This window comes from Scomber scombrus, chromosome 19 (assembly GCF_963691925.1).
Source record: "Scomber scombrus chromosome 19, fScoSco1.1, whole genome shotgun sequence".
NCBI lineage: Eukaryota > Metazoa > Chordata > Actinopteri > Scombriformes > Scombridae > Scomber > Scomber scombrus.
Window position 1 is genome coordinate 5433416 of NC_084988.1, and position 26026 is coordinate 5459441.

General features: G+C 36.2%; 1 gene segment (V, D, J or C); it reads right to left on the reverse strand.

Moving 5' to 3' along the window:
• Nucleotides 1-3426: 3426 nt before the first annotated feature.
• Nucleotides 3427-26026, reverse strand: part of LOC134000689 (T cell receptor beta constant 2-like) — a 38130-nt gene continuing 15530 nt past the window's right edge. Inside the window, 5 exon segments of the C gene segment in view lie at nt 3427-3727; nt 3870-3976; nt 4146-4169; nt 4234-4614; nt 9923-9962. Of these exon segments, the coding sequence occupies nt 3710-3727; nt 3870-3976; nt 4146-4169; nt 4234-4614; nt 9923-9962 (570 nt within the window).

Below are 26026 nucleotides of genomic sequence, written 5' to 3' on the forward strand. Positions count from 1 at the left end.
AGCCGGGTTGGGTTTTAAAACTCTGGGGCGGGTGGTAGAGGGGGGACTGAGGTGGGCAGAGTTTGAAACCTTGGAGTTGGAGTTGTGGAGGACTGCATTTTTCAAAACTGTGCTTTCAACTCTGAACTGCTGCGATTTGCCAAAAGGACTCAAAACTATCTGACGAGGTTGTGCAGAGTCACAATACAAGAATGCAACAAAAAAGGGACTTATCGCTTTCCTGTAGGTGTAGTTTGATCTGAATTTGGAGCTTTACTCTGAGCTCTTTGTTCAGGGAGTCTGTTAAACACTGAATTTGGAAATCATAAACTAGGTGCCTTAAAAATGTAGGTACTGTATAAACCTGTGAAGTCTATTGAATGAGATGAAGCTTAACTCAGACTTTCTCTCTGTTCCTTGCTCTGCCACATCTTTAACATAAGTTATTACTCACTGGACCTACATGGTCTCTGTTTTCTAGAGAATCATGTTAACTTTACTGTCAGGTCATTAAAAGGATTGTTGTAAAGATTAAATATCTGCTGTATTGTTTTGACCACTACCCTTTTTTTAATCAATGTTTCGGCATTTCACTGATACGGGGCTGTACAAGGAGCTCATACCAGACTATGGCCTTCTATTTTAACCTCATATTGTTTATTTTTATGTAATTATTTGACAATAAAAATAATATTTTGATAAAACTTTCTGGTGGTTTGATGTATGTGAATCTGACACACGACTTGCAGTTCTTGTTTACACCACAGGGGGTCATGCAACATGACATACAACTGTTTGAAACTGACCATGAGTGTCTGGTTGCTGTAGTGCTGTTAAAGATTAATATCTTTTACATTACATTACATTACTAAATGTATTAAGTTTACTTTTTATCATTGTAATTTAGCAATAATACGATTCAGTCTATTGTGTCATTATATGGCTTGTCACTTAAGAGAAGTTATAGTCCAACAAACCTTCCAGCCTTGTATTTTAATGAAAGCCTTAAATATAAGAATGAATTACTCCGAACACAGCAGCACATTTGCTCTCACAAGTTCTTAATTTTACTTTAATAGCATCATCAGGAGGTTAAAGAGTTGTGAATACATACCAGGTGGGCCAGATAATTGCTCAGCAGCATCAATTAGTCTTCATCACAGAACCAGAAGCAGGTGGGTTTTTTGCTTTTGTGTATGGACACTCTCAATTATTATTATTATCATTATTATTCAGGGGATTATTCAAGATAGTTTACTGTCTATTAATGGAAACTGACTCCATAAGAAGTATAATGTCCCATATTGTCTTTGAAATTTTTGATATTGTTGTATAGGCTGAAGATGAAGATGACAATTTCAACACGAAACATTCCTGTCTTTATAAAAAACTTTGCTCTTCCAGTCATTCAATATGAGTGGAAGGATTTGACATCTTTAATCTGTAGTTGAGACATCAGGTTGCTGTATTTGAATGTTACTCCTCTCAGCTTTAAGACTCAGTGTAGGTTAGATCCTTTTGTTGTAGCAGGTTAGATGCAGGTTTGCTGCTGCAGGTTCTAGGTCCTATAGGTCTAGGTGCTGGTCCAGTACAAAACTCCCATATAAAAAAATCTTGTCCTATGTTTACAATACACCTGATGAAAAACTATTGTGCAGCATTTTGTGCATCACACAAACATTTTGAATGAAATCTATCTTTAAGTATAAAGTAGTTAAATGAGTAGTTTTCTGTTATCTTTTTTATTGATTTAGTTTGTTTTATATCTTTTATTGTCAACAATAACACAACACAGACTGTATAAAATGACAGTACCATCTCACCAATGCTAGCCAAGTCCATCAAGACAAACATGCACAAGACAGTTTGAAATTTAAATCCATTGTGGATCACTCAGCTTTGCAGGACACCAACACTGGTCTGCCTGGTTGTAAAAATAATAATTCAAGCTTTATTTGCAAAGTTTCAGAGGTTGTGAAACAATGTTTTGTTTTTTATTTCATAACCAACAGATAAAAAAAGCAACTTATAAATTAATCTACAGTTCAGGGTTGGCTGTGGAGATAAAAATATGTTGCTCACAGATGTCAGACACACCATGTTTCTGTTGTCAGAGCACACATGGTTTCCTGTTTGACTCCAGCGAGCACAAACATGTTTTGATTCCCACTTTAGAAATATTTTTACAGTTTGATGTGGGACTGTTGGGACAGACACATTTAATACATGTCACATGGTTTATAGCATCTCATACAATATTTCACATGAAACTAATGAGACTACAATTTAATTCAAACACCCACTGAATTAAAGTGTGATAGTTCTCTTGTGGCCAACTGATACAGTTTTGATCTCTCTGACTGCAATAAAATTCATACCGTAAAACATTTCACTTCAATATTTTTGCACCAGATCTCATTAAACATCTGCTGTGTGTTAAAACACATGTTCATGTTCATACTGTAGATTCAGTTGACACAGAAATGGAAACTTTGCCAGCTGTTTGCTCAGAGATGTGCAGGGCAGCGGGCGAGGAGGGGTTGGTGCAGAGATGCAGGTGCAGAGTGCGAGCCGGAGGTTGTGGTAAAGTGGAAGGTTGCACCTTCATCATTTCTCAGCACAGAGAACGATCTGCAGGCTGCTCTGTGACCACATCCTCTCCTCTGCTGTCGCTCTCTACTCCTCTGCAGGGTTTCAAACCCCCGTTTGTCTCCCTCACCAATAACAGCTTTGACATCCTTCTATACACAGATGAGAACAATGATTTCCTGTTGTTGTGTGGTTTACTCACACTCTCACATTTACTTTTCTAGCGTGGGTCTTTTACCTTAAGAAAGAGAATCTTTATTCATTGTTCACAGTGGGGGAAAAAACTCAGATGCAACTCAGACTATTCTTATTCAGATCATTCTTTTCAATTTAATTCATCAAGTAAATGTCACCAGAAAATAGCACTTCAGACACCTTTCAGTTTGCTCATTGGAAAATCTTGTTATGACACAACTGATGCTTTCTTGAGTTGAGTTGTTTCAACATGTGGGTGAATAATATCAGATTTCTCAGAAAACAGGCAGGAAAAGGTGACCTACTAAAAATACCTCACACTATCTCTGGAAACAGTGATGTTGAGTGGAAGATTAGCTGTGAGAGCTGTGTGTGTGGTGGAGGTGGTGGTGGTGGTGTGGGCAGCAATTGGAGCAACTGCCAAACTTGTCTGTGTGATCTCTTCTTTGTTTCTTTTTTGTCAGTTAACCACTGAGTATGAATAGTGTCAGACATGACGATGAATCTGGTTTAGATACACACTGTATGTAAATCTAAGTCTTACTGCCTGAATATGTCATGAGAATCATTTGTAGCACAAACTATAAAAACTCAGTAGGTCGCTCAATATTTCTGAAGAAAAAAAGAGAACATGCTTTTCAAGATTATATGAAATACTTTATTGAAAAGAAAATTTAGAAAAAAGCAGTTTACAACTACACACTAACATACATTATACAAGCAAATATTAAAACTTGATGCCAAAGTAATTGTATGCCAGTTATAGCTTTGACATTATAACAAAAATATGCATAAAACTGTTCCTCTACATGTGTGCAGAATTAGTTCATCTGAATATTGAGAGCCAATGCTTTATAACATACAACAAAGTGAATATGTAACTTCAATATTTATTTACAGAAACTAAAAGAATCGACCTCTGAAAGTTCAGGCTTCAGCTCAGCTCTCATTTGTTGTGTTTTCCCTGCAACAGAAAGAGAAAAACACAATGTCTTAATGTCATGAGCTCTTTTTACTTTGTGTTCATGCACATGTTCAAATATATAGAGCCAGTTTTATGTCAAGCACAGGAAAGTGAATCACATGCTACATGATGTTGAACAAACCTGAAGCTTCCACACCAGAAACACAACAAAAGCTCCATAGACGCAGCTCTTGGCGATGAAAACACCGTAGGACAGTTTGAGCCTCTGTGTGGCCTTCAAATATTTCTCTGCAGAAGGTTCAAACATTCACATAAGTGACATGATTCAAAGATTGATTATTCAGTTATACATAAATCTTTCTTCAAATATATAAGACGCTGAATATTTTGTATGTGATTCTAAGCATGTTAGACTTTATGTATTGAGGTGTACAGAATCACAAAATAATATATTTACCTCTTGTCATCCCGTCCCCTTCAGCTGATAGAAGAATAAACACGGATGAGACAGGGACAAATTAGCTTTATATACATTTGTTACAAACATTTTTTTTTGGAATTACAAATGAACATACCTTCTACGCCTTCAATTTTACCATAAAAAGGTTCATTGTGTGTCCCATTGTAGAATTTGACAATGCAGGTGAACTCATTGTTAGGATTGAACCATTCTTCAGCAGGAACCCTCAGCCTGCTGGTGATGCTGTAGGTCGTTTGGTCTCGCAGGGCAGCGTTGTCCGTCGCCACACCCTTGGTGATATTCTCCCCACCGACCTTCCATTCAACACTGACATGGTCTGGGTAGAAACCGGAGGCCACACAAACTAAGGTCTTCTTCCTCTGGTTGGTGTCTTTTTGGTTTCGACACTCTTTTTTCGATGGTGGAAGCACTTTCACTGTTGGTGGGGTGATAGTAAGGCCTGTTTCTGCAAAGACAAAGTGCATCAATCAATAAAGCTGCATATACTGTACTGCTAACCAACCTCTAATCTACATCTGATACCAAATTGTAGACATGAATACTGACATACAAAAAGATAAAGAACTTTTTCACACTGAACATCATCACCAAATAAAACATGATCATTATAGATTCAAGTCATTTGGATTTGATTTCCTCAGAAAGATGTTTGGTTTAATGACATTATCATAAGAAATGATCTTACCAACAACTGTTAGCCTGGTTCCTTCTCCAAAATAAGCAGGGTAGTTGTTAGAGCACACTGCTCACTTGCATGTAAAAAACTGACAAAGATCTACAAGGGCCGAATGAACCTCTAACATATTTTTTTACTTTTTGATTCAAGAAAGGAAATATACCATTTTATCACTTGTTTGCAAATTAGAAAATGCTGGATGTCATAAATGATTTTATAACACCTTCTGAATGCCAACTACAACAGTAAGTCTAGTGCCTAGACTGTAGAGCAAAGCACTTTTACCTTAGAACAGAAAGATTTGTCTCAAATTTTACATTTTCTTTTGCAGTTTTGAGAACAGACCTTCACAGAATCATATTTTATCTCAAGGAAATCACTAAATAAGACTTTAAAACAGCAGTTCTTTTAAACTTCACTCAACAGCAATCTTAACAGGAGACACATTATCTTACCTAAACAACAAAACAATGTACAGCTGTAATCTTAATAACACTAAACACTACATGATCATTGCAGGCGGCCAAACACACATTGAAAGTGTTATAGAATTAATTTCAGATAAATGTTTAGTTTTATGAAATTAGCTGATCTTACCAACAACTGTTAGCCTGGTTCCTTCTCCAAACTCAGCAGGATAAGTACCAGAACACACTGATAGCGTGCATGTAAAAAACCTAGTTCTGCTAGTATTGATTTATCTCAGTTCATAAATTTTACATTTTCTTTTGCAGTTTTGAGAGCAAATCAGCACAGAAACACACTACAGCTCCAAGAAATCACTAAATAAAATGAAGGTTTCATTTCACATAAATATTTGGTTATATTAAGTTATTGCAGTGATCTTACCAACAACTGTTAGCCTGGTTCCTTCTCCAAACTCAGCAGGAGACGTGTTAGAGCACACTAATAACGTGCATGTAAAAAACCTAGTTCTGCTAGTGTTGATTTATCTCAGTTCATAAATTTTACATTTTCTTTTGCAGTTTTGAGAGCAAATCAGCACAGAAACACACTACAGCTCCAAGAAATCACTAAATAGGTTTAATTTCAAATAAATATTTGGTTTAATTAAGTTATTGCAGTGATCTTACCAACAACTGTTAGCCTGGTTCCTTCTCCAAAATAAGCAGGATTGCCAGAGCACACTGCAGACTTGCATGTAAAAAACTGACAAAGACCTTCAAGCACTGCATGAACCTCTAACTTTAACTGTCAGGTTTTTGATAATTTGCAGATCGTCTACACTACAGTCACAATATCACAATTATCACACACTGATTCATTTACTTTGTACAGTTTTTAAAAAAATGAATCTGAGACAACGTTGGCTGTGACTATAAACTACAAACATCTCACAGCTTAAGTATTAAGAATGAATTATAAAAGTAAAAGTCTGGTGCCTGGACCAAACGTGGATGTGAGATTCATCTTATTCTATAGATTTTATATTTTCTTTGGCACTTTTGACACAGTTTAGCTACAGGAAATTTTTTACATTTACAACAATAATTTACCAGATTGAGGTTAACTGAGGCTCAGAAAATAAACATTATTGATATGATTTCTATAATTTTCTTACCTAACACTGTCAGTCTGGTGCCACTGCCAAAGTAAGCAGGATCGTAGTTGGTCACACTGATACAAGGCTTACAAAAAAAGGTCTTCCACCTTTCTGCACTGAAAGCTGTGAACTCAATGTGCTCTTTTCTCACATGAACTAAACATTTTCACAAAATTTGTAATTAATACCTATTTTATACCAAACTGAATCAGCACCTGAAAGAGGTAAACATCTGATTTAAAGTCAATTTTAGAGAAATAAAAAACAACTCAACTTTAACTTGGTATAACTAACTGGTTTGCCATTTTCCTGGAGAATATTATGCCATTATGTTTTCAGTTATAGTTTTCTCTTACCTAAAACAGTGAGTTTAGTTCCTGCTCCAAAGTAAGCTTCTGACTGTGAGCTCACAGTATTTAATAGTGCTGATAAGAACTCACTGAGAGCAATAGTCTGGGCATTGAGCCAAATGTTGTATTGCTGCAGTACTTTTACTGGAGAACATAAACAAGACTTATTTATTACAGACACAAACTAACTCCACGATTAACTTCTTTTACAGCATAAATAGTTTTATGCTATTGAATTGAAGGTCTAAGGTTTATTTTTTCATACTTGACATTTTTCTTACTGACATAAAGTAAAACATGCTGTGAATCATAATCTGTGAGATTACTTTTGCAGGTTTTCTTACCTAAAACAGTGAGTTTAGTTCCAGCTCCAAAGTAAGCCTCGTTGTAGGAGCACAGAGGGTTTCTATCGTAACAAAAACTCTTCCTCCTGCTTCTCTTTGTCTATGACATATTCTATTTTTTTTTCTTTGACATGTAAAGACTGTATTGTAGTTAACAAAACAGGCAACTTATCCTAGACTTAGGCTCCTACATCCCCCATGGAATACATAAACCTCATTCTCTTAATAACCTACCTATTTATTTCATGTTTTACTTCTTTTACATATTGATTTCTGTTCAACACAGCTTTATGAGAAGAAAAATTGATGTTTTACTTACCAAGAACAGTCAGTTTTGTGCCTTGGCCGAAATAAGCTTCGTACTGACACAGCGTTAAAGCTTAACCTCAAAAACTACTGAGCTGAACTGTGAGGATGCAGGTGCAGTAGGTTTCTTAAGAACTACTGAATTTCAATGCCTGTTTAGCACAGTGACTGTTAAACATATGGTTTGATCATGGATGGTCAGGTCAAGCCTTTAAATAACTTTACAGTGTCAAATAAACCTTAACAAAGCAACATAAGAGCAATATCTTATAAACTTTAAAATGATTTCTTACCTAAAACTGTTAATTTTGTTCCTCCACCAAAGAAAGCTTCATAACCACCAGAGTCACAGTGCACTAGACCAGTGCTCAAAACAGTCCAAGACTCTGCTTTTACTTTACTTCTTTACTTTTTTTTTAGCCTTAACGAAACAACACAGGACCCAACATCAGAGCAATATTATATGAATTTCAAAATGATTTCTTACCTAAAACAGTTAATTTTGTTCCAGCACCAAAGTAAGCCTCTGAAGCACCAGAGTCACAGTGCACTGGATCAGTGCTCAAAACAGATGCTGCCTTTACTTTGCTTCTTTACTTTAATATGTAATTTAGTTTAATATGAAATGTAATTTTATTTTACAGTAAACCCCAAAAGCCTTCACATGATGTAAGCAAGACAAAATAGTTTCTCTCTTACTTACCAAGAACAGTCAGTTTTGTGCCTTGGCCGAAATAAGCTTCATTCTGACACAGTGTTTCTGCTTGATATCAAAAACTACTGAGCTGAACTTGAACTATAAAGACTCAGGTGCAGTAAGTTTCTTGAGGAACTGCTCAACTACAAAGTGTTTTACATTTGTTCTGATTTCTTACCTAAAACAGTCAGTTTTGTTCCTCCACCGAAGAAAGCTTGATCACTACCACCAGAGTCACAGTGCACTCAATCAGTGCTTAAAACATCCCAAGATGCTGCTTTTACTTTGCTTCTTTACTTTTTGGTTGCCTTTAAGTGTTTATTGTATTAAATATGACTTTTCCTTGAATCCAGAAATCAACTTCTGCTGCACTGTAGTCTGATTTTTACAGCTTGTTTATATTTCTAAACTGTTTTCCTCAATAACCAACCTGTAAGACTTCAATATGTTTTATTTGCCTCACAAATAGATACATGAGAAGAAATGTGGATGTCTTACTTACCAAGAACAGTCAGTTTTGTGCCTTGGCCAAAATAAGCTTCGACATTGGCACAGCGTTTAAGCTTAACATCAAAAAGTACTGAGCTGAACTGGAACTATCAAGACTCAGATGCAGTAAGTTTCTATAGGAACTAATCCTTTACAAAGAGAGTTTCTATCTAGTGTTTCAAATTTTTACAATCATTCTGATTTCTTACCTAAAACAGTCAGTTTTGTTCCTCCACCAAAGAAAGCTTCACGACCATCAGAGTCACAGTGAACTCAATCAATGCTCAAAACAGCACAAGATGCTGCTCTATGGCCTGATTTTTACAGCTTGTATACAATTCTAAACTGTATCGCTCAACGACCAAACTCTACACCTGTTTTATTTGCCTTACAATGAATTCATGAGAATAAATTTTGATGTCTTACTTACCAAGAACTGTCAGTTTTGTGCCTTGGCCGAAATAAGCTTCAGCATTGGCACAGTGTTTCAGCTTAACATCAATAACTACTGAGCTGAACTAGAACTGAAAAGACTCAGGTGCAGTACGTTTCTTAAGGAACTCAATTACAAAACTTTATACAATCGTTCTGTTTTCTTACCTAAAACAGTCAGTTTTGTTCCTCCACCAAAGAAAGCTTCACCACCACCAGTGTCACAGTGCACTCAATCAGTGCTTAAACAGCCCAAGGTGCTGCTTGTACTTTGCTTCTTTACTTTTTGGTCTCTTTTATTGTATAAAATGTTACATCAATATTAATATTATATTAAAAATCACCTTTCTTTAAACCCAAATACCAACATCTGGTGCACACCAGTCTGGTTCTTACAGCCTGTAGATAATTCTAAACTGTATCTCACGACAACCAAACTCTAACACCTGTTTTATTTGCCTTACAAATGAATTAATGAGAGAACATTTTATTGGTCTTACTTACCAAGAACTGTCAGTTTTGTGCCTTGGCCAAAATAAGCTTCGTAATTGACACAGCGTTTAAGCTTAACATCAAAAACTACTGAGCTGAACTTGAACTATAACATATAACTATAAAATACAGTCAATATCTTAATGCACCGCTCTAATTACAAAGCTTATTACACGTGTCCAACCTTTATAATTTTTCACTTACCTAAAACAGTCAGTTTTGTTCCTTTTCCAAAGTATGCTTCGTTGGCATTGTCACAGTGCAGAAATACAGAACATGAAACTCCTCGGCCTTTCTTTACCAGAATTACCTTTAAATAGTTTTTACAAATCCTTTTTATCAATACTGAGAATCTAAAGCAATGTGACTACATCAAAACACATAAATAAACTGAAATATTTACCTAAAACCGTCAGTTTGGTTCCTTGCCCAAAGTAAGCCGGCTCAGTGTAGGTCACAGTGTTCTCACTTTAGCTCAATAGCTCAGCTTTTTAATCACAACTGATTTTTCCTTTAATGTCACACAAACAACTTTACCGCTTTATATTTGTTACAGTGAACTTTAGTGTTGAGAGGTCTGACTTACCCAAGACTGTGAGTTTTGTTCCCTTTCCAAAGTAAGCTTCAGCTCCAGAGTCACAATGAATCCCTTCTCAACCAAAAAGTCACTAAACTTTCCATAATCAGCATGTTTAGACACAGTCTAATAATCCACAGGATGAAGAAGGTTCAGACACGAAGGATGAGCTTTATATTGTCCAAAGATGTTTTGTTTTTCTCAATGTAAATTAAACAAACATCCAAGTGCTGCACATATGAACTGAAAGTCATTTAAAAATATTTTTTTCATCCAAATTTCGTCATTTACGTCGACTGTCCAATACTATAGTTGCCTGGCATCTCACAAACCTTCATAATATTGATGTTTTCTGCTCTAAAAAGTGTCTAAAGTAGCATGTAGCAGTCTACACAATGGTTTTTAATGGGAGGAGGTTTTTGTACGACGGCTCTATAGGAATGTATCACCGTGGCCCCCTGTCCCCACGGTGAAAATTCATAATACAAAAACCTGAAGACTCTTTCTTTCTCTCCTCTCCGCCTCCCCCACCCAGCTTCCCCATATCTCAGCCTCCATCTCTCTCTGTCTGTGGGAGCAGCTGTAAGGTCGGGCTGACTGCGGCTGAACGAGCTCCAACATAACTGCTGCTATTTCTGTGACAGCTAAGAAAAGAAGCAAGAAGGATGGAAGGAAAAGGTAAACTGTGTTTGTTTTTAGCTGCTCAGAGGAAGTGACATCTCTCTTGGTCACACCTCTTTATCCCACCCAGCTGTCACAGAAGTGACGAGGAACATTTTCTAAATAACATACACTGACTGATGTGACTGATACTTTAGAATATGGAGCCTAGCACTACATTAAATAAATACATTTTGTAATTGATTTATTTCAGTAATGTTGTTATAATTTTTTCTAATGATTTGATATGAGAAAGAGGAGAATCATAATGTGAATTAGTATATTATCAATCTAGATCATTAGTATAAATTAATTGTTTAAAATGTTACATCACTCATGACATCATGAGGCTCAATGTTTGTCATTTCAATGAGTAAGAGTTCATCACATCCTATCAGTTATTACATAATCAGCATTAGGCATTAGTGTATTTAGTGAATAATATAGTCATATATATATATATGTGGTTCTCTAAATAAAAAACGAATTAAATGAATCAAATCAAAACTCATCATTACCTGTCTTTTGAAAACAGACATTGTATATGACTTCATCAGACAGCCACAGTTGATAGTGAAGATACAAGAAATATAGTGAAACACACCTCAAACTTATAAAACCTTTCATTGTCTATGTATTTCTTCTTAATGCAACTTACTGTGTTGTGAAACATCATTCATATGATGTTCCGTCACAGCTGCTCAGGAAAGGTCATTTTAAGGGAATTGCACCATATCATACTAATTCTTTACCATCAAGGCATTTCAATTCAACTAAAGAATCCTGACTACTGAAAAGATATTTTAAATGTATATGTAATCCTACAAGAGCCCAGTAGAGGTCAGTGGTTGCTAAACTCTTAAACCTAATATGCTTTTGATATTGTCAGAAAATCATAATAAAATAATAAAGTAGAGACTTGATCAGAGAGTGACACAGATGAGAAAGCATGGAGGAAAATAATAATGAATGTGACACATATTTAAACACCTGGTGCCTTATCTGAATCAATCAGCTTTGTGGTGTTGCTTTGTAGTGACTTGCAGATAGTTCACGTACCTTCAGTGAACTGTTAGGAATTCATTGTGCTGTTTTTATAACATATTTCATTTTGAATTCAATGGCCCAATCTTCAATTTCATGTCACATTGATGTTAGTTGTCTGTAATGTCTCACATCCCAACAAAATAGTGACCCTTAGAGTTCAACACATTGGCCCTCATCACTCATCCATGCTCTTGTTTTTCTCTTGAGGTTTATGTTTAGCCGTTGAAGCTTTCTGAACCACTGTGCTCTACTGGAGGCACAGTAATACACAGCTGAGTCTCCGGCTTTAGCATCGTGTATCTCCAGAATGGAATTAAGCAACTCACGCCGGGTCATGGTGTACTTTGTTTTGTTGAAAGGATCTTCAATGTTCGATAAATCTTTACCAGAAGAATACGATACCAGTTGTAATTTTTCCCCACCGCTGCTTTGTCTGTACCAGAACATGTAATAATATGAGCTATCATCTTGTTTACACTGCAAAGTTGCATCCTTGTCTCCTTCACGGCTGAATACAGATGGAGGCTGTTCAATTTTTACACAGAAGGAGAAATCTGGTAAATAAGAAAGAAGACAACAAGTAAGCATACAATAACTGCAGAAAAAAAAAGAAAATCTTAAAAGAAAAAACATTATTCTTCTTTCAAATTAATTAAAACATTCTCACGTGAGAATATTAGAACTGCAAACAAAAAGGTGTTCATTTCCATGGTGGTCAAACGTTTAAGAATGAAAACATGCGAGCAGTCTACATCACAGTTATAATTCTGCCTGTCTTCATTTTCTGCCACTGCAGTTAAAACATATGTAATATGATCCGATCCTCCCTGTCCTCTCTGTTTTTCACACTTTAACTAAGAAGTCCCTGCCCACATTGACTCACTTTCACACTTTCATGTGGAGGAAGTTTCTCAGTACAGCGGTTCTCTCCTAGTGGACACTGAACAGCAACTGCAGTCTTTCTAAAGAGCACTGTGAGAGGTTCTTGGAGGAATTTAGAGAAGATTGTGAAGTTATTACTGAATCTACAACAGATCAGGTTGTTAACAATAAAACAATATTATCTGTTTTATGTGATATCAAACATCAGTAATGATGATGTAATGATCTGAATGAACTGAGACACTGTGTTCACCTCTTGCCTTGAACATTTTTAATTTTAATTATTTGTATAGGAAAACAAAACAAAAATCTGTTGCTTTATAAGAAGCACTTGACAATAAGGGTATACAAAACCATAACACAGACATGCCAAGTTCTCATAATTTATGTTACTTAGAATTGCCTCTCAATAGATTTTGGTTTTGTGAGAGTCACACACATATAAAAGACAACCTGGCTGTCAGCTAAATCTCCTGTGATAAATTGATTTGGGTCATGAACTGTCGATGTTGACATCCCATTTAGATATTTGAATACTGGACGTTATAAAAGAGAAAATCACAATCATGACATGAATTAACTTGCCATCACATGACTACAAACCCTTCAAGTCATCAAAAACATCACAGATTGTTGCATTTGACAACTTAAATCTCCACAATCAAAAACATTCTTTGTGTTTTTACTGTGCACACAAAAAAGAAACCAGCTTAAGGTAATTTATTCTGCTCTGTATTAATAGTTTCATAGTTTTTGCACAGAGAGAAAATAATGTCATCGATCAGGTGAGCATTAAATATTCACAATTTTACAGTTGTACTAGCAATATAACACTTGTTTTATAGTGATATCCATCAGTGTGGATATCAAGCCAACTTCCAGTAAAATAAGGTTCAGGACTTCAACTCTACTGAAAACATATTATCATTGAACAGTTAAACTGTAACAATAAACCAAATAAGCCACAGCTCCTTCCTGCTGTGTGCCATCTGTGACAGACTGACTTGATATTTGTATGACTGTTTGGCCTGTGTGCATCACTGTGACTGGCAGCACAGTAGTAAGTGCTGCTGTCATTGAGAAACAGCTCATTGATTTGTAGGGAGAAGTTGTTGTTGGATGTATCAATGTGCGACTGGAAGCGCCCCACAGATTGGTCATGTTCTTTGGTGAGGAACTCCATTTGACCTCCGTAGTGGTTTTGTCGGTACCAGAGCATCGTGTAGCTGCTCATGCTCAACCCTGAACCCATACTGCAGTTCAACATCACTGTGCCTCCTGGTTGAGACATTTGATCTCCAGACTGAAGAACTTCAACACTCCAACACAGACCTGCATCACATGAAGGATGATGTTTCAGTGTGCCGCACATCGATGGATGATAGATGATGGAAACTTGATAAACTTTAAAACACAAAACCCACCTGAGTGTAAAAGAAAGGACAGATACACCACTGTGACAAACATGTTAGTGTTGAATCTTCTTCCAGCTGAATGATGCAGAGTCACACCTCACTTTGTTAAATGCAAGGGAAACATGAGGTCACAAGATCACATGATTAGAAAGTAGGACTGACTGTAATTGTCACTTTGAAGCGCATGTTAATTCTGCATTAATTTGAGGATCATAACGTATTTTGAGTTCAACATTTTTTGGATCATTCAATTACACATATTCTTTTAGGAAGAATGATGCACCCCATCTATTTTTCAGTAAGAGAAAGTGAGTGATATCATTGCCTTTTATAGAGTATTTAATTTACATATTTATACATATAATAGAATACTATTATGTATAATATATAACTAAACATTTTATTTGTACATTAAACAAGTGAACAAACATACATATTTTTCTGCTTATTTTAACTAGATGTTATATTCTTAGCAAGAACATCATAACTTCAGTGAGTTAGGTAGTTAATGTAACAACTCCAATGATGTCAGATAATGAAGAAGCTTCCACAATGTATTAAAATGATCATTTACATCTTATTTTTATTTTAATGTACAAGTATTACATATTTTTGAAAATGTAAACAGATTTACATTTGGCAATACGTACATTCAGATTAAGAGGCAGCATGTTCCGTTACTCCATCATGTATTATAACTAATATTATATCTAATAATTAATCAAAGGTCCCATAAATAGCAACAACACATCATATTTTCAATTCTAAAATAACTGAAACCATGAGCAGCAGCTTTCATTAGTTTCCATGCTGTAGGTTTTTGGTGAAGCAGTTGTATTAAACCACATCACTGTGTGCTGGCAGCGCAGAAATACACAGCCGAGTCAGATGTATTCAGTGTGCGGATGATCAGAGATCCTCTCACTATTTCTTCTGTTGTCAGCTGGAATCTGTCTTGAAACTGGCTCTCGTAGTTTGGTTTACCCTGCAGGACTGTGAACCCGATGAGGCTCATAGACTGATTACTCTGTTTGTGTTGGTACCACAACATTACTTGAAGGCTGTTGTCATCATGACTGCAGTTCATTCTGAGCTCCTCTCTTCCTTCCTTCACAATCTGAGAGGAGGATTGTTCAAAGGTAACACTCTCCACTTTCCCTGTGAAGAAAATCCGTTCAAGTTATTACTGATACATTGTTTTATCATAAGTACTGATTGAAAAATACACATACAGACACAAAATATTCAGAAAAAAGCACTGATAATTGACATTACATTGACATTGATTACAGGCTTACGTTTAAGCATGAGCAGTAAAAATCCATATATGTATAAAGCTGGAGGCATCATGGAGATACGACTTCAACCAATTACCAGTTCAGTAGGCTATAAAAACAAATACAATTTCAATGTTTCACAACTCCCTCACAACTACAGGTGAAGCATCTGTATGTTGCTCTGCTCTGAGAAACTTATTGGCCTATATGTCAAATAAGAAATGGCTAACTTCCTCTCCTCATACATCACTCCTCCTCTTCCTCACCTTCTTCCTCTACTTGTACATTTGCAACTGATCTTGTGACTGCCTGTCTTTGCCTCTGTAGTTCATTTGACCGCCTTCACTGTTTGTGTGTAGTTGTTGAGAATAATGTTTTATCATTGACAGTAACACCCATTGCTTGTTTGCTTGTACTGTAAAGGTGTTCAATTATAAATCACCTGTTGAGCTGATTGGCTGCACCTGCGGACGGTTGGGTCTTAGTGGAACCTGATTGGTCAATGCTGAATGTGGCGGCAATGCCCAGCATACTCGAAATGCCGTTAATTTAAAGTAAAAAGGATTAAATCCCCCGAAAGTCAAGGGACACTACTACTTTAAGGTATGGAAGTTAAAAAGTATTATTTATAGAGGCTTCATGATAAAACAGTAACTTTTTGCATGTTTAAATTAATATTTTAGGTGTAAAACTAGAGTAAGACCGCCTTAAACAGTTTGTATGTTATCTTAACGTTTGGGAAAAAAACGGCTGACAAACAATGAGCACTCCTGGAGAGTTTTTCTGTTTGGAAATAACTTGGAAATGTTCCCAAAGAGTTTACTCGTTTTCGAGACGCCTTGACTTCCAGCTCTTCTTCAACAAGGTAGGCATTTGATGCTTGTGCTAACATGTATGGTTGATATTTTGGCTTTATTAAGTTCGTGTTTGAATGCTCGGCCAAGCTAACGTTTGTATAGCGGGCTCTAGGTGGAGCCATCTGGAGCCCGGTTCTGCTTGAGGTTTCTTCACGTTAAAGGGGAGTTTTTCTTTGCTGCTGTCACTAAGTGCTTGCTCATGGGGGGGATGTTGGGTCTCTTTAAATTAAATTAAAGAGTCTGGTCTATACCTACTCTATGTGAAAAGTGCCTTGAGATGACTTTTGTTGTAATTTGGCGTTATATAAATACAGATTGATTGATTTACATTGAACATTGATGCAAAGGCAACTGATTTAACTGATATAACAGTACTTTAACTGATGTGACGGTTATTTAACTGATGTATCGGTAATTTAAATTATCATCAGTAGTTCAGCAGTTAGTTACAATTTTTTGGACACTGGTGTTGTATCAGATTATCACACACTTTATCCTATTCTCATAGTCTTGCTCCCTTTGCAAACTGATATAGTCATAGTTTGTGACAGCTGTTAACCAAAAACTGTGACCCTGTATGCCAGTATTCAGACACAAACAGTGGCATAAATGTTAGAGTATAGATCTCTCTTTTAGAGCACTAACACCTCATCCGACAGGTGGACTCTTTGGTCTTGTATAGCTGACCCTGGCACATATTCTGACAGGTTACACATTTCCGTTCCCCAAAACACAGATCTCAATGTTAGTGACACTAGAGGTACCATGTTTGGTAATGGCTGTCAAGATAAAACATACAGTAGTAAAATATGATTAAAAAGGTTTGCAATGATGATATAATTTAGCTGAAATGTTTTAAGCAGTTCACAGATTTAAGTAAAATTTGCTTTTTTTATGTTTTTGTAGGATTGGGATTAATTGAAAATTAATTTTTTTAAAGTAACTTTTTTTAGTTGTTTTTAGACAGTTTGAGGAAACTCTGTAGGTTTGTTCACTGTGATTTTGTCATTGGTCATGCATTTTCATTCTCATAGTCACACACAACCCAACCCAACCACAGACTTTCTGACTCAAAATTTTTTTTTTCATTTAATTAATTTTATTTTCAGTTTGTTGTGTTTTAAATCACAGTTTAAACATTTTTCCTGCCTCTCAGGATCTTGAATTTGAAAATGACAAAATAAGACGTCAGGGTTTTTGGTGAGGTGGTGACATTAAACCACATCACTGTGTACTGGCAGCGCAGAAATACACAGCTGACAGATTCACACTTTCGATGATCAGAGCTCCGTTTCGGTTGTCTTCTCTTGTAATCTTGAAGTGATTCTCAAACTGCTTCTCATAGTTGGGGTCATTGCCACTGTAGCTGTTTCCAATTAAATTCATCACACCGCTGCCTGTTTGCTGGTACCAGAGCATTAAATAGAGCCCGTTATCATCATGACTGCATTTAATCTTAATCCTGGCCGTTTTGTTGACTATTCTGGGACGAGTTGGCTGAAATGTCAAACTCTCAGCTTGATCTGTGGAAGAAAAAACAACCAGATTTTAAAAGTTATAGAAAAGATATAACAAGTAGCGCTGGAAAAAACCTTAATGTAAACCTTAATATAATTGAAAAAACACAATTCAATTTCAATTTCTGTTTTTGTGTTATTCTTCATGTTATTGAATTACATGAAAGCAAGATGAGAAGAAAAATGATGATAGCAGCAGACATTCTCACAGTTTGAGATGCTGCAGGAGAAATGCAGCTTCTTCCAATGAGAGTCTGTATGAAGAGAGAAACTGCACGTCTCATTTACAGAGTAGAGTTCAGGGTTTTAGTGAGGGAGTGGCATTAAACCACATCACTGTGTACTGGCAGCACAAATACACAGCAGATTCTGACAGGTTTGCTTTGAGAATTTTTAGAGCTCCTTTCACTGTGTTTTCTCTTGTCAACTTGAATTGTTTTTCTAACTGACCCTCATAGTTTTGAGGGGTTTGATGATATCCATATCCTATGAGGGTCATAGACAGACTGTCCTTTCTCTGCTGGTACCAGAGCATTAATTGAAGGCCACTGTCATCATGACTGCATTCAATCTGGACCTCAGTGCTCTCGTTCACTATCTGAGGAGGAGACTGCAGAAATGTAACAGCATTCACCTGACCTGTGAAGAAAACACATTTAGATTAAACTGTTATATATGATACAGTACTTAAGTTTAATATAATTAGCTCGTTCATTAAAATAAAGATTATTTTCAGATCTTACAAAAAGAAAAGACGAAGAGAAAAACAAACGTGTGCACAGATGAAGACATTGTTGAGCACTGATGTGATTTAAAAAAGTGTTGCTCTGAGAAAAATGAGGCTCAGTGTAAACAGGGAGGTGTTGTGTCTGTGTTGGTTAATTCATCATCACGTTCTCTTGATAAAAGCTTCATGCCGTGTGTTGTGTCTCCACCTGTTGGTTGAATCTGTTCTCCACTATCCTGCTGGACTGTATTTTGTATTTGCAACTCTGGAAAGTTATTACAGTAGTGTCATTTTATTTTGTGTTGCACAAATTGTGAGTTAAACAGAAACATACTACTTATATTATTAAGGAATGTTTACTAAACTTGCACATATTTGATTGGCTACTGCCAGTCAAGACATCAGGATTTGCTTTGGTGTGATTATCAGTTAATCCTGGAGCGTTCTGAGGAGAGAAACCAGAAAAAAAAGGTTTATGTTTTCATTGATTTTACCATTTGTTTGATAAAGAAAGGACAAATCTATCTCTTTGACATTTCTAATCTTTAAAAACTGTAATTTGCGCTTCTTCTTTTGTCTTTATTTTATCTTAGAGGATATGGAAAGTTGATATAATACATTCTGAAAAGTAGTTGGTTGCTTTGTTGCCTCCCAACATTTTCTTCTGTATTATTCTGCAAGGTTAAGTTAATATTCTATTAATGGACAAATTGTAGGAATGTTTATTTCTTGTTAGGTTTCTTTTGTCTATTCTGAAAATTAGACCAAACTTAAGCTCTCTAAATTAAGCTCTCCTTGGTAATTGTTAGGTCAAAAGAGGGCATCATCAATTTTAACCATTCAGCAAAATCATGTTTTGTCTAGTTCTTCCAGTGGGGGAAAATAATTCTTCAAGAGGCAATAAAACCTGCCAGTGCAAGTCCAAATTTGTTTTGGGGGGATATAATCGGTGGGAGGAGAGACTGATCATCATGTGTAGAGTAAAAAAACTGTAACACAGATAGGGTGACGACATAGGAATAGCCTGGGTGTCACTATACATACACAATGATAGGCAACATGGCCGAATACCAATCAAATTTCTACAATTTTACTGTAACCTTATGAAAGCAAGCCAATTTCGACTTACTCATAATTCATTATCTTATATTTCTGACTTAATTTCTCATAATGTTGTGCCTTTTCCCCCTTGAATGCCCGAAATATGTACATTCATCCATGTATGACACGTCATGTTAGTATTTATAAAACAATGTTTTAATGCAGACATCTTGCCCAGATTTCGCTTGAAAAAAGAGATTTTTATCTCAATGAGAGTTTTACCTGGCTAAATTAAGGAAAAGGAAAAGAACATGGTCCTATATGTGTTGAATAAGTTAAGTATGACATATAAGCAGATGTTTGCATCCTATCTGACCAAACATCCTGCAAGGCCTCTGAATTTAGGTTTACATGTGGTTTGTGGAAGCAGATAATTGCTGTTTGTTGCTCTCGGAGGAACATGAAAAACTTTTCCATTTAATTTGAGTATGAATTGAGTTTCCCTGTTATCAAGATTAAATTAAAAGTGCCACATGCTGAAAGCGTTTTGTTTGATTAAGCCTGTTGGCAAACATTTAGACCTATACAAGGAATTCTCAGCATCAGCCTGCTACCTCTGAGTTCAAAGTTTTTTCACTATAGAGTCCGTTAGGTAGGTAATGAAGGTCATGTGATATAATCAAAAGCACTTAACAGCTACTAAATGCTTTGGCATGTGTGACATTGTCAGAGCTCCAACAAAATACAGGATGAATAGAGCCATAGAAGCAATAAAGCAGACAAAAATGTCTTTAGGATTCTTTACAGAATTACACTCTTGCAAAGGTCAGAACAGTGTTCAGAACTGACTGACAAAGGGGAGCTGGATGCAGCTGGTATTATCTAGTAATAGTAGTGTGTACGTAACATGACCTGACCCAACAGTGGATGTCAGTGAGAAAAACAGAAAAAGAGGAAGTTTGTCTTGTAAATTAGGTAAGAGGTATCTGAAATGTTGGATGAGACAAAAAACAAAACAACCGGACGGTTCTGTGGTTAAGTGTGTATGTGCATTTGCAAATTATAGGGAGCAAAACGAACAACAACCCAAGGACACAAATAATTCACCTGCATATAAAAACAAACAAATTAATCATTAAAGCAATTTCCCTCACACTAGTCAGCGTCATTGAAATGACTGATCTCTCTTCCATTTTGCCTGTTGCTCAGCTTTTAAACAAATGAGCATCCATGTGTGGGTGTGGTACACAGCTTTAAAAAGTAATGTACTGCAAAGACTGTTCATATTTCCCTGTCCACCCTGCCATCCCAGTCAGGAGAGCGAGTCCTCATTGATCTGGTAAGTTTATTATACATTAAACCTGCTTTAATAGTTTACCAGAAACTGTATTCAATTTGGTTAATCCTGTCAAATTATTTTACTTAAATGTTATGAATTATGAAAATGTTATGAATGAAATTGTTATTTAAATTGGGGAAAACTGGATGATTAAAAAAAAAAAAAAGTTATTTCCTTGTGACGTTAGACTGGCTGGTTTTTGTAATAAATATTAGGTATTTCTCATTAAAATGCTACAAAAATTGACTAATTCATGAAACTTTTATACTCTAATTTTACTTGGTTTAATGTATTGAGCCCTATTTAGTGGACAGTCAGTTGACGTCTCCATGCGCACCTGCTATTTTGATTCATGTATGTGCAGTAATGCAAATTGCACATAGGGCTGAGTGAAAGTGAATATAGATCAGCTCTCAGCCAGTCTCATCACTACTCTCATAGCTCTGAAACAATTGTGCCAAACGTGATCACAACAGCTCAGTAAATGGATAGCTTTTCTTCAGGAAATGTCTGGACAGTCCTGAGTGTCACGACATGAACACACATCGCCAAAAATCTGCAGCCAAAGACGGAGGGAGTAGTGTTTTTTTTTCATTAATTACTATAATGATAGAAATAAAAACAATAAATAAATTGATTTGGTGAATCAATTTATTGTGACTATATCGGTCACATAAGTTATTCATGTTACTTTACAGTGTTTGCAGTGTGTCTCAAAAGTAAAACATGAGACGCTACTTTTGTTAGAAAGTTTGCTGATGGCTGATGAGCCCTGCTAACGTCTCCTTCATAAAAAAGCCAGATATCAAGTTATAACCGACCGGTCTGATGTGTGTAGAGATGTGTTTGATTATACTGTAGCTGCCTGGTGACATCAGGTGATTTAATGAATGTAAACACAGTGAAGAGCCGTGTATAACAGGACTGTGCTCTGGCGCGGAGTTTTTCATACATTATAAAGCAGCTGTGGAAAGCAGATGCCGTGCTGATTTCTGTTGGAAGGTGTTTAATTTCAATTAATGATTTTATTAATATTAATATTTTAAGCATTAATATGTTGATGCAGTAAGTATTTAGTTCGATCCTGTTGATAAAATCAAAACCAAGCCAAAACAGCATCAGACTGACGTTGTATCAGAAACAAATGTCTGTTTTCAAGGCAACATCTAGGACCAAACTTCAACCAGAATACAACAACTGTCTGTGCTGATTCATTTGAATAAACCTCTCACTGTAATTTCCCTCTCCTTCCACATTTGCACCTTTGCTCTGTGCTGGTCTCCAAAATAGCACACACAGGCCCACTGTGTATTTCATTTGGCCATTGAAATAAAATGCAAAGGCTTATGCAAATTAAAATTATTTACATACAACATTTATTTTCCTTCCGTGTGTTGAGACAGTAAGAGGAGCACACTGTGGTCTGTGTGGTCAGTAGCCCACCACTTACCAATTCAAGTCTTCAGAGAACTAAATTACTAGTGCATTGGTTTAGCTGTTCCTAAAATCCGTATTGGATATTTGGTCATCCTCTGCGGAGGGGAATTTATTTTTCCAAACGAGATTTGTGGGCCTTCGAAAGCTAATGGGTGCATCGAGTCACAGTTTATCATGTGAACTGATTAGTGGTTCATTACCACAACTGTGATGTCCTGTCTGCAAAGAAGTTTCAAAATCTGTCAAAGTCCAGAATAACCTGAGTAACTGAGGATCACTTTTCAGATTAAGTAGACAGTAAATGTTGTCACACCTGGACTTTGAGCAAACCATAATTTGAATATTTGACTACCAAAGTACAGAGCAAAGAAAACATGTAGTTTGGTAATTACATTTAACAACCATGCTAGAGGTATCCAACACATCTATTTATGAAAGTCACATGGGTATGAGCTCAGTGATCTGCATATCAGGTGTGTTCTTTCCTCCATTTTAAACTTTTTTTTCATTATTTGTTCACAGGCAATGGCACAGTTGTTCTGTCTACTACTGCTGCTGCTGGGTATGTTACTGGCCTTGTTAGAACGCATTAAGGGACAGTTCACCCAAAAAACAATTTCTTTACCTACATCTAGTTGTATCTAGCCTGCAGATGTAGTTACCTTTTACTTCATCAGGTTTTGAGATATCTGGCATTTCAATGACCACAGAAACAGAAGCAAATTGAATTTAGTTTGTGGTGCTCACTGAGATAAGACATTTCAAATATGTGGTGTTTCATCCACAGGTCTGTGGAGTTTTTGCTTGTTTCTGATTCAGATTCTTCTTTTAAATCATGAATCTCTCCTCCTTGTATTATGAATCTCTCCTCCTTTATGTTTAATTACATTTAACATCACTGCAAATTATTTATAAGAAGGTCATGGGTAGCCCTGGTCCTCTTAGTATGTAATTTAATCATAAGGTGCCCATAAAAGGATACACATTTACATAACTTCTGTATTTATTTATGTATCTACATGTTTTCCTCAATATATTAATTTAATTAGTAAATAAGGAGAAAAAATTTGAAACAAATGAACTACAAACCAAACTGCTGATGTGGTCTTCTGTATTACAGTAACTATCCCGCTGCTCGTGGTGTCAAATACGGCAGAACCATGGCCCAAAGAAGGAGCCAATTACAGTTTCCCTTACAATTGCGGGAGTGACTGGACTACTAGACTCAGTTGCGATGTTGGGCAATGGATTTGGGAGCTGAAATGTAACAACAACACAAACCCCACATTCAAATTCATGATCGTGGCCCTGCCCCCGAAAAGCAGTGTGTCAAACATCCATTCTCCACGCGTGTTCTATCAAGACGACATGAACGTTATAAACCTAATGAATGTAACAGGTAAGCACTGCAAATCTTTTGATAAATTCTGTTATCTTCACTCTGTTATTAGGAGAGATGCACAATTGCTTTTCAAGATTGTTTGAAGTTAAATATGAGCACTTACAGTAAATGCCTGTTGTATATTTGCCATGAGAAAATGAGCCAGCAAGTACATCAGTGTTTCAGTATGCATCTGCAATTCCAGTTTAATCAATTCTGTGTTTTGTTTTGTTTTTTTATTCAATGTTTCCATTTATCAGGGGGCATAAAGGCTTGTCTCATTAATAATACATTTTTCCTGACCAATGAATCCCGTCAGAATATTGATAGATGCGTAAACAACTGCCAATGCTCCGATGTCTTCAACGATCAAAATGGGTAAGCAGGTCTTTTGTGTAGCCTACTAGTTGCAGTGTTGATTTTTGATTATGTTGCCAGTTGCCAGCATGTTTGTGTTTCAAAAGCTTTTTCATTAGATGTATATTTTTCTTCCACAGAAACCAAATTAATCAGAACATAAGCATACAAGTGCAGTCAACAGATGAGAGGACAGTGGGCATACAAATTGAGCAAGAGCACTACTTCATCAGATGTACTGGTGGCAAAACAAGCAAGTACTTTTATTTGACACAATATAACTGTGCTTCCAGTGCTTATGATGGCAGAGTTTACGATGTATTCACCTTTTATAATAATATTTTATCATCAACCCAGAATGTTTCTATCAAAAGTAGAAATAATGCTAATTCACCTCATACATACTTAAATATTATTCAAACGCATTCCCAAAGCATACTCCTTTTTATAAGATCTATAAAACTCACTCACACTGAATATCACTGTGGCTTCACTGGTCTTCTTAGAAAGTGATGTGGGGATGTGCAGTGTATGTGTGTGTTTGTATTATAACTTCAAATCTTACCTCGCTTTTGTATTTCGGTTGACCAGGTGCAGCTCTGCAATTCCACCCGGAGCCTAAAAGCTGGATTGATGCCCTGAAGACCTGTCGTCGTGGAGATGATTCTGAACTAGTTCACATCACCAACTCGTGTGTGTGGTGTGATGTGCAGTCTCTCCTGAACAATAAGACAAATACGACAGTCCTGCATAAAGGGGTGTGGATCGGTCTGGAGAGGTCCATCTTTGGCTGTGATCCCAAATGGATGTGGACCTCAGGGAATGACGCTAACTACACTCACTGGAATAGCGAACGCGCTGACCGCCTTAACAACCACTGCGGAAAGGTTGTGTGGATTGAGTCCAAAAACTACACATGGGTGGATGAGGGCTGCTTTGAGGTGTTACCTTTCATCTGCACTGTCTTGAAATAATATCAGTAGTATTTCACCAGGTAGCAGCAGAAATGTACTTTTAACTGGATGTACTAGTCCTATCTTTACAACTGAAACATAAACTGGAGGACTGCCAACTACAAGAGTTCTATTCAAATGTTTCTTTCTAGGCCATAGATTTTTGCATATGCTGTTTTTATACTCAGTATACCCTTTCTAATAACTTTCTTTCTCTGTAATATGTAGGTACTGTGAGTAATGTAATGCAAGTGCTTGTTTATGATCATTTATCCAATAAAAACTATATCGGTTTGGTCAATTAGTTCACCTCTTCCTCCTCTTATATTGCTGTATACATGTTTACTAAGGGAAAAATGAACAATATATCCACACACCATTTAAAAAAAAAAAAAAAAAAAACAGGGCCCAGGATGATCACCCTTTTCCACCTCATCGATGAATAATTTTATAAATAGCTGGACACTGTAGTTTTTCAACAGGAGTACATTGTAGATTTGTTGGAGACCATTTTCAGCCACTGATTTATACATATTTGGTGCTGTAGTACGTTAAGGTATTTGTATTGTGTTCATATTTTCATTGTATTTGTGGCATCAACTGTGTTTTGGAGTCAAAATACAATACAATGCCTGTATTCATGGTAATGAAGACGCATCATCCAGTGCAACGTTGAGGCGGATTGCTGTAATTTTAATAGTTTTTAGATTTAAAAAAAAGGAACTATATGCCATATTAGACTTTGGATACACAGGCAATAATTTTCAAATACATTGATTTTTGGTTCATTATTAGTCATTTCACTGGATGTATTGACAAAAAAGAAAAATATAAACACACCAGACACATCCTTTGAACATTCTTCAGAGCAGTTTAGTGACAACAGTCTTTTTTATTCATTGGAATTCCCCCTTCAATTTTTTTTCCTCTGTGTTTACATGGTAATCAAATGAAAACCTTTGTTTCCAAAGAGGTATGAATGAAAACACACAACCGGTACAAAATCCAATTTAAATTAGTAATTAATTACAAAAGACTCA